Here is a 10,443-nt window from a genome sequence, read left to right on the forward strand (position 1 = left end):
CTTTGCCTGTCAGCTCTAAGCTCCTTGCTCTTGTCTTGGCTTCACTGTGGATATAACCTTGGATGTAAATGAAGCGAGTCTTTAAGGGCTTCATTTTACTTTGGGGAATGAGGGTAATTTCTAATAAAGGAACGATTAGTAAGATTTCTGGTGATGTTCACCTTTAAAGAGTTAATGTCCTGGGGATGAGCAGCATTTTAAGACTGTCTTTGGGAAGGTGAGTGAGCAGGGGCTGAAGCCCATTTGCAGCTTGTCACTACTGCCACAGTCCTACCACGATGACGGCCTCAGAACTTTAGTCTTCCAGGTTAACACGTTTGAGCAAACGGACTTGAGTGAGACGTGGGTTCTGGGTGTTGCTTCATCTGTTTCTGAAATCTGTGGTGGACCCCACATATTGGTACCGTGAGTTCACTGCTGTTTTTAGAAGAGGGTTTGTTGATGCTTTAGATATACAGTTGTGGCTTTAAAAAATAACTCCAGCCCAGTATTTGACATTTTTAAAATCACAGTACCCAATCCTGAAAATTAGGAAAAGCAGTTAAAGGCATTTTTTATAAAAGGAAACTGACTTGACATGTTTAGCGTATGTAGGTCTGTTAGTTATTGTTCGTTCATTTAACTTTTAGCTGCATGTTCCACAGATGAACTGGACATGCAGGCGAGCGCTCTTCATAAAGCATGCCCCTCGATATCTGACTACGTGGTGGGCCGTGTGACCTTGTCTATGATGGCCTAGACAGATGGTGAGAGGAGTAACAGTAAATCCATTTTCCACTGCGAGAACACATGCTTCATACTTGTGCAGGGGCACTGAATTCCTACATGATTTCTGTGCCTCGTGAGGAGTTTTATGTGATGAATGACTGTGGGAATGTGGTAGAGGTCATGTAACACACACTATCTATTGCATCGGCAGCTCGTCTCTGCCCAGACCTAATGGTGAGGGTTAACTTCTCTGGAGTCACATCACATTTCTCCTGTGAATCATCAGGTCCCAGTTAGCCTGCAGAGGCTCTAGGTTCTGTTAAAAACCTGAAGGAAAGCTCCAGCGTCATTCTGTTACTCTTCCAGTGACTTCCTTAAATCAGTTGCCTCTACAGCAAAAAAGCCTGTTCTTTTAAAACCTGTGTACAAAGTAACGTTTTTTCTTGGAAACAGTTCAGGTGAGGGGACACTCTGAAGGGTGTTTTGCTGCCTATATTATTTGAAGAAGTGAAGTCACTCAGTCATGTCTTTTAGCAAACCCCATGGACTGTAGCCTACCAGACTCCTCCATCCATGGGATTTTCCAGGTGAAGGTACTGCAGTGGGTTGCCATTTCCTTCTCGAGGGGATCTTCCTGACCCAAGGATCGAACCCAGGTCTTCCGCATTGCAGGCTTTACCGTCTGAGCCACCTGGGAAGCCCCAAGGCACATCATTTAAATTTGGTGTTTGCTCTAGAAGTTGTTCTCCTGCAGGATTCTAAGTACAGTAGGTGCTGGTGGCTGGTCTGAAATGACTCTCCTAGGAAACCCTATCCTTTTAAGGGCCTTTTACTCTGTGACAGCACTGCAGAGGCATCTTGGCAGCAGACACCTCCACCTAAAACCACTCCAGTTCATTTTTAGGGAACCTAACACTTACCAGCTCTAGTGCATGCTGCTCCTGGCTGCCCAGGTTTATTTTTGACACCCCGCTTTGCCAAGTGAGAATGTGCTGGTTCGTAGCTCCCCACTGTAGTCATTCTCCCCCTCTTCACACGCACCCTCCATGCACATTTACAGTTTCAGATGTGATTTTAATCTTAATTCTGTGCCTGAAATAGCTTGGAGATGATATGTTGAAACTAAGTCACACTGACATACATAGATGAATAATAAAAAGCTTTCCTTTAAAAAAAAAAAAAAAGGATTTATGGTCTTTGAAAATGACAAAGAACTATGTCAGCGGGGCTGGGGGAGAGCGCAGAGGGTTTTCAGCTGAGCTGATACCCGGGGTGACTTTGCTTGTTCCCTGATTCAACTGGAATGCTGCGTCAAACTCCAGCATTTAAGGTCTGGCTGCTTTCTCCTAAAATAAAGGTGATACCCACCTCAGAAATTACCAGAAATGAGGAGAAGTCCTTTGTCTCCATCGCTCCATATGCCTTTGTTCCCAGTGACACACTTGTGGCTGAAGGCTTGAGTTAGGACACAAGATGTAGTTTGTGACAGAGGCTTTGTTAAAACAGAGGCTTTGTAAATGAATGCGCTTCAGAGGGAGGGTCACTGCTTCTGGCTACCATCTCAGCACTCTGCCGTCCTTGGAGGCGAGTCCAGAGGCAGGCATGGTGGAGCACGGGAGCGGATTCTGTGAATTTCCCTACTGCCTCAGGGGAGGCTGGGAGGAGAGCACGGGAGGAGACAGTGCTGCCTGCACACATGTCCCTGCCCGTCCCCATGGTTCCATGGGCCCCTCCGGAAGGCCCCTCGCGCTGTGAAGAGATGAGGCATTTATCAGTGTCCCAGGCCCAAGGACTCCCACAGGCCCGAGGGGAGTTGGTGGTAGTCCCCTGATGAACACTGCCCTTTAGGGTGGGCCTGGCCCTGCAGTCCTCTGGCAGTCCCAGAGGGGAGGCACCCTTCTTACAGGTGGGGACACTGAGCAAGAGGACTAGCCACATATAGCAGCTCCAGTCTCCTGTGGTTTCCACCTGCTGCTTCCGTTTACCAGGTCAGGGAAAAGTACGACTCCAGCCTATGTGGCTCACATGCTTACTTCTTCTAGTCATACCAGATCTTTAGGTTACCTCTGTAGCTAAATTTTCATCCTCTCAAGCAAAGTGTGAGCTGTTTTCGACACCCAGTGATTGTAACCCAGGCGATCACGCAAGGTTTATTTAGGACCCATTCCAAATGACTTGGACACCATGCTCTGTTGTTAGGAAACCTTGCTATTTAAGAAAACTAAATTCACCCCAGAAGTCTGCTGTCACTGATGGCTTTCCACTGAATGTGTCTTACATTCGGAAGGTTAACTACAAAAAGCGATTTCTCAATGTGTCATTTGGCATTGTTAGATTTTAAAAACAAATGTGTGATTTCCCCTGAGCACAGCACTCAGTTACACATACAATAACATTCTCTACAGAAGGGGTTGACTTGCCTGGGGTTAATGCAGATGTTTCTAGTCCAGATAAAATTGTGATTTTTTTTTTAAAGCATTTGTGGTGTTATTTTTTAAATTGACGCCAGAACTTTAAGAGTGTAAGATGTCTCACTGTCTTCAGGCTAATTGTTTTCACTTTTAAAACCCTTAAGTTGCAGAAAGAAAACAGTCCCCGGAGAGGTGGCAGTTTCCTCTGTGATCAAGAGGAGGGGGACACCCGCCCCTGTACCCACCCAGGGAGCCCTCGGGCGCCCCGCCCTGCGGGGATGTGGCCCTGTATGGACACAGACTCCAGTGCGTTTGAGGACCGGCCGCTGTCAAAGCTGAAGGAATCAGACAGGTGCTCAGCGCGGGAGAATCTCTACCTGGACACCTTGTCCCTGGACGATGAGCCAGAGGAGCCCCCGGCCCGTGGGCCCCAGAGGGAGTTCAGGAACTGCTTCCGTGAGGTCAGCCTGGGTTTGGGTCTAGTCTCCTGCGAAGGAGGGTGAGGGCTTGGGAAGCTGGCTGAGTGGCTGGCAGGCTGTGGGCTCTGCACATTGTGGTCCTGAAGTTAGTAAAAATGAACCTTCCATGATGTGAGAGCTTTGGGGTGGCTCTGACCCCAGGCTCCCTGCTGCACTTGGCCGCTTATCTCAAGGTCAGAAATTCAGAGCCTGTGTCCCATGTGAATAGGAGTCTCAGGAACTGTCCAGTGAAATCCAGGAGGAAAAAGATCATCTCAGAAGTGCAGAACTGCCAATTTCCTTAAAATGACAGCACAGTCTCTGATTTCAGAAAACATATTAATAACAGAAAAGTCTTTTTTTAAAGAAAGTACTTCACATTGGAAGTAGCAAATGTCAGTAACCAATGACATACAATAAATACCTTCTTTATGTAAAGGGAAAAAGAATCCAACACTAGAAACCTATGGGACTTAGATCAGTGAAGGGGAAAGCTTAGCTCTGTGCAGAAATCCCTACAGGATGGCAGTGGGTTTTCCTGGTTAAAGACTAATTTTAAGAATCACTCCCTGTGAGCCGGTCTCACAGTGGCTGCACCTGTCATCTGACCTGTCCCACATGCTCAGCAGATAGGGGTGCCCGTCAGGCAATGCTGCTGGAAGTGGGGACCTCCTCCTTGGCACCTGAACCCCAGCAGAGGTGACATCGCCAGCATGCCACCCCAGGTGACCCCATGCTGACCACTGCAGTAGCCAGGGCTCTCTGGGGGATCCTTGAGGGGTTTGCTGGCTGGGGCCTCACTCCATCTGGACTGGGTCCGCACAAGGGTGTCCTCTGCTCAGGAGAACCATGTACGCAGTTCTCTTCTTTAGTGGAGGTCACTGTAGCTTTCCCAGTGCCCAAGGGCGACATTTAAACACCAAGAGCGCTCTATCTAAGGACATCACACTGACTTCTTTCATTTTTTATTGCGGTACAGTTGGTGTACAATGTTGTGTACGATATAGTGGTTCAGTTCTTCCAGGTTACATACTCCATTTACAGTTACTATAAAACACTGGCAGCACTCCCTGTGCCATACAGCATATCCTGTAGCTTCTTTATTTTCTATGTCGTGTCTGTGCCTTTCACCCTGACTTCTCTACCAGGCTGAGGCCAGGGGACGTCTACCCCGACTTACCCTCCTCCCAACCCTTACTCCTCCTCTCACTTGCACACGCTCGCTCTCTCACACATTGTCACTGAAGCAGCTTTGAGGCTCTCACACACAGCACTGCCTTCTGAGAAACACAGAAGAGCCGCCTTGGGACAAAGCTTACAGCCAGTTTTTCTCACTCACGTAGCCCCTCCCTCATCGCCCCTGGATGCTGGTGTCATTACTGACCTTCCAACGGCTGAGGGGCAGAGGCACTCCTGGCCCAAACTTGGCTTCCACGTACGTTTTAAATGTTTTCCTAAGAGCAAAGCAGACCCTTAGCAGCCCCAAATCTGCCAGTACTGACTGATTCTGGTGAATTTATTTTCTTTATAGGAAGAAGAAAATCACAAGGGAAATCTTCAAAGGTAAGTAAAGTTGATGAAATGACAGTAGACTACCGCAGGAAAGACCTCCTGGTCTTAAAAGTCTATCTGTAGTCAGCAGTGCACTGTGACGCTTCAGAAATGACTTAGAGTAAAACTTCTGGAGAAGCAGTTGCTTTAGTACACAGTATTTAGATCGTTAACAACAAAAAGGCCAGTGCTGTGTTCATGTGTGTTAGTGTCGTGGCAAGAGCTGTGTATGTAAGGGGATAACTGTGTTAAACGGTTTTTGAAAAGTTCATGGAAACCCCTCTCTCCTGATTTAAAGGCTGGAAAAAACTCCCTCTTGATATGCTATGAGACATTTTAGACTGACCGTTTAAAAGCTCTCCTAGGATGACTTATTACAGTATTACCAAGAGTAATCCTTGAAGTAAATATAAAGTAGCTGGTGTTTGTAATCATTTTCTAGTAACCCACATATGTAATGGTGGGGCATGTCTGAAAAGGCCCATATAAACCAATTTGTTTAAATGGAGCAGAAGGCAAGGGGAGGAGTGAGCCCGGAGGGGACTTCTCTTTGAAACGGTGTTGATATCATGCACCAGCCTGCTCACACCGTCCACTGCCCTTGGGAGACTGGTAGTGCTTGAGCTGAGAGAGATGAGGCGAGCGGGTAGAGGAGACGTCAGATGACAGTTACTTTGTGGTGGCCTCTCCTCCTCCCCACCACGCCTGTATCTGGGTTGGACTGTGGTGCAGTCACGTCTGCTCTAAGGCGAGAACTCAGGAAACTCCTGCAGATTTGGCATCAAGGGTGCCTGTCAGTAGACGGAGAGGCCAGGCCACAGCCAGGCTTCCCGTCTGCCTGTGGACCCACTGTAGGCTGAAAACAAAACAGTGCGAAGTAGACCTGGAACTTAACTCCAACTACCCTGGAGCACCACGTCCACCCCCAGTTTTGAAAGTCAGCCGTAGTAAATTCTGACCAGTGCAAGGCTCCTGCATCAATTCCACGGCCATAAAAACCCAAAGGGTCAGCCCAAGAGGAGACTGTTGGCACAGTGCACAGGGGCAGGCCATGGGCTGCGCTGGGTTGGGGGTCTTGGGGCCATGGCTCCCTAGCTGGTGACGGCTCACACCGCTCCTCTCCCCTTCCCCAGGGCCGTGTCTGTGTCGTCCATGTCTGAGTTCCAGCGCTTGATGGATGGCTCTCCCTTCCTGCCGGAGAAGGGCCTGCCCCCCACATGTAGCAAGGAGGACGTCACCCCACCCCTGTCCCCTGATGACCTCAAGTACATCGAGGAGTTCAACAGCAAGAGCTGGGACGACAGGCCTCCAGACCCCTGGGCGGACAGGACCGAGGTGGGGCGGACGCGGCCCGAGGCCAGCACTGAACCTTTCTCTGACGCCGCCTGGTACCTCACCACAAGCATCACCCTGACCACGGACACCGTGACCAACCCCGAACACTGCCAGAAGCAGCCCCCGCGGAACCTTGTCTGTGCTGAGCAGGCTGGGGGGAGGGGGCTGCACAGCCCACCCGCCATCCGGAGGCTGGAGGGCATCATGGCGGGGGTCGGCGAGAGCAGGGTCCGAGGGGGCCCCGGGGATGCCAAGGGGAGCCCTTCTGAACATGTGCTCAGCAGGTGGCCCTGTGCCCCCTCCAGGCACCCCCGAGACTACACGGAGGTGGGGCTCCGGCCCCTCGATAGCACCCTCAGCTTCTCCTCCCCATTGCACAGCCTGGAAATGCCCAGAAACCTGAGTGATGATATGAAGGAGGTAGCCTTCTCGGTCAGGAGCGCCGTCTGCTCCAGCCCCGTCGAGCCTCTGGTCAAGGACATGGCCTGCCAGACCAATGGGTCCCGGACAACAGGAACACAGACAGTCCAGACCATCAGTGTCGGCCTACAGACGGAAGCCCTGCGGGGCAGCCCACACAAGTGTCTCACACCCAAGGCGGGAGGTGGCACCACACCCGCGTCCTCTCCCTCCCGTGGCCTCAGGAACAGGCAGGTGGCCCCCGCCATTGAGAAGGTGCAAGCTAAGTTTGAACGCACATGCTGCTCCCCCAAGTACGGGTCTCCCAAGCTGCAGCGGAAGCCCCTTCCCAGAGTGGACCAGTCAAGTAGCAGGGCCTCCCCGGGGGTGGCCCAGAAGGGGTGTGGCGAGTCAGCCTGGGCCCGCTCCACCACCACGCGCGAGAGCCCCGTGCACACCGCCATGAACGATGGCCTCTCCAGCCTCTTCAGCATCATTGACCACAGCCCGGTGGTGCAGGACCCCTTCCAGAAGGGGGTGCGGACTGCGAGTCGGTCTCGCTCGGCCGAGCCCCGGCCGGAGCTGGGTCCAGGCCAGGACACCAGCCCCAGCTCCCGGGGCCGCTCACCCAGCCCCATTGGGGGTGGCTCAGAGACATGCAGGGAGGAGGGGGGAGAGGGCACGCCCCTGAGGCAGGACTTATCTGCTCCCCCTGGCTACACACTCACCGAGAACGTGGCCCGGATCCTCCACAGAAAGCTGTTGGAACATGCCTTAAAGGAGGAGCGGAGGCAGGCTGCCCATAGCCCCACAAATAGCAGCAGCGACAACCACATGGGAGAAACGGTGGTCAAGGCCGAACCAGGGTCCATCGAGGTAATGGAGGTTGAGTCTTCCCCCGACCATGCCCCCACCACTGGTCTTTCTCAAAGTGGGCAAGGAGGACCCTGGGGCTGTGTACCGGATCACCTGAGTTCAGGAGGGTGTTGGGAGGACAGAATAAGCAGGAACACAAGCCCCGAGCTGCTGCTTAGAAACTCATCTTACCACCTTCAGTGATCCTCTGAAGACAAGGAGATGGTGGTCTTTAAGTAGCTCTGGGACTGACTCAGGTCCTATGCTCTAGCTCAGTGATCCATGGTTGTCTATTCAGTGCTGACTTAAGTGCAGAGAGCATCCTTATGTCCCACAGATCCCCTTACCCTCTCTGTGTGCAAGAGTTCTCTGAGCAGTAAAACCAGGTGAGACGAATGGATAAAGTCAACAGCGTGCCTTCATACAACTAGATTACTGTCGTCATCCCCCTTATACCTCACCTATTGTTATCATGCTACCTATGACCACACATTAAATATTATCACACATTACTATTACATTATCATTATTATATGCCCCTTAAAGTTATTCACAATTCCACATGTGGTATAATTGGACCACACCACTTAAAAATCAATTCCTGATTCTGCGGCAGGAATGAGCAAAATAAACAAAGTCAGATGATAATGCCAGGCATGAAAATAGTGGGGCTGGAGGACAGTTCCAGCTCTTGGTCAGACCGTTGTGTATAGACCTGGGTAAGGCCTGACCCACTAGGAAGCCAGATGCAAAACCTCCCCAACGGTGGAGTCCAGACACCTGGGGGCACTCTCCAGGCCAGGCAGTCAGCCGATGGCAAAGGTGAGACACAGAGACACCCTCTGGCTCCCTAGCTGCTCCCTCCCGAGGCCCTGCAGCTGCACAGGTGAGGAGAAGAAAGCTCAGGAGGGGAAGAGGTGTATTTCTCTGTGTCACCTGAGGCCCCTGCCATCCACACAACCCACAGAGGGATAAGTAATGTGTGGCTTCCCAGTGTAATTCAAAATACAAAGTTAAATCTGAAGTAGATAAAACCATGAGAAATTGCCAGTGACCTTCAGAAACGGCAATGCTATGTGGTTCAACCTAATATTGATCATCTGTGGCCTACGCCTGTCAAAGGTACGTGTCTTTGTGGGAAAGCTGTTTGTGTGCTCTGAGGAGGAGGCTGCCTGTTCTCAGGTGACAGATGGTGCCTTCTGTCACCCCACCCGCCCCTTGGGGTGGGGCGGGGGGTGGTTAAACCACCCTCAGGTAAGTGGTTTGCTGCTGCAGGGGATCTAGCAGGGAGAGTGCCCATCTCCTGGGACTGAGATCTTGGTCCCAGAGCATTACTCGGCTTGGCTGCAGTGTTCATTTGTATTAGAGACAAAATAGGTTTTGTTTTGGAGGCTAAAAATGCTGAGTCACAAATGAATGTGAGACTATAAAGGAAATGGCTCAATAATGGGATCATACCACTCAGACACAAAGATGGCTTTACCTGCACAAAGCCATGGCCCACTCTTTGGTCCTCCATAAAGTCTCTTTGCTACCAGAAAAGGTGACGGCTGATTTAAAGGGGGCCCAGGGCCAGTGTCAGGGGTTCAGACTGGCATGGAGCTCCCTGGGCAGTATTGAGATATCATGGTCGTCTTCCTTTCACTGTGGAAAATAGCTTATTCTAGATTTCAGGGGATGATTCCTCACCTGAGCTGTCTTACTAAATGAGTCTCTCTCTAGATGGTGTGACAGTTCTGGGTTTTCATTCCAAACTCCGCAGAACAAGTTCTGTTCCACCCTGCTCTCTGAGCCCATGGGGCATCTTCCCTGAGTGCTCATGGCGACCCCAAGACACGGTGCTGGAGGACCCCTGGCCAGGCATGGGCACCGCAGTAAAGTCCCCTCTTTCACACTCACCCCACAAGCTACTTGCTCCTTTGTTTCTCTTGGAGTCGTAGCACGATGCAGAGAGAGGCTATGAACAGGAGGGCTAAGGTAGAGAGAGAGGAGAATCTGGACATGTCTCAGTTGAAAATCTGAAGGGAAAGTTTTAGTCTGGGCCTCAGTCATTTGGTCACTGTGACTAAGACAGTCCTGCTGTTTAATGGGCTCTGTTTCAAAACCTGCAGTTGTGGGGCACTGGAAACACTCTGTGCCACGGGGCAGCTCAGGAAGAACAGGAGGACAGGCAGCACAAGAGAGAGGCTGCTGTCGTGAGGCCCCTCCTGCGTGGCTGGGCACAGACCGGCCTACGCACCCACTTCTGCTGAGCCTCACTTCTCAGGATGGCTATCCCTGGAGCTGCCACCTGGGCCTGTTGACTTTAAACCTTTACTGTTGTTCTTCTTGTAAAGTACTTTCCAACCTACTTGCTTTTCTTTTCTTTTGTCTGTCTCTTCTGTCCAGAACCAAACTGTCTTACTAACTGCCCCCTGGGGACTCTAGCCCGCCTCACTCCGTAAGTGCTTTCTTCCTTCTTTCCACTGTCTGCAGAGCTTGTTGTGTAGCTCAGGGCTGGCCCAGCATCCATCTGAAGGGACAGATGGCCAGCCTGGACAGGCCCACATGCCCCCACACACACCGCTGGGTGCTGAATGCTCTGTGCAGAGACCCCTCTGCTGTGCGGTAAAGGCACACTGGCCTGCGAGGGGACTGACGAGCCTGCGGGGTCTGAGCAGAGCATGGTCTGTGCCTGCTCACCGACAACTGGCACTGTGGTGGCAGTGTGCACTGCCACGTGCTGT

At 51.4% G+C, this 10,443-nt stretch overlaps 1 protein-coding gene across 5 annotated transcripts in view; it reads left to right on the forward strand.

Moving 5' to 3' along the window:
• MTCL1 (microtubule crosslinking factor 1) overlaps positions 1-10,443 on the forward strand; it is a 113,358-nt gene that overhangs the window by 99,818 nt on the left and 3,097 nt on the right. For 3 of the 5 annotated variants that reach the window (XM_061399912.1, XM_061399916.1, XM_061399913.1), the window contains 3 exons: positions 3,284-3,580; positions 5,109-5,140; positions 6,262-7,738. In XM_061399912.1, the coding sequence (XP_061255896.1) occupies positions 3,284-3,580; positions 5,109-5,140; positions 6,262-7,738 (1,806 nt within the window). Of the gene's footprint in view, positions 1-3,283; positions 3,581-5,108; positions 5,141-6,261; positions 7,739-10,105; positions 10,158-10,443 lie in introns of all 5 variants that reach the window. The other 2 variants (XM_061399914.1, XM_061399915.1) reach the window with 1 other exon arrangement.

Source organism: Bos javanicus, chromosome 24 (genome assembly GCF_032452875.1).
Source record: "Bos javanicus breed banteng chromosome 24, ARS-OSU_banteng_1.0, whole genome shotgun sequence".
NCBI lineage: Eukaryota > Metazoa > Chordata > Mammalia > Artiodactyla > Bovidae > Bos > Bos javanicus.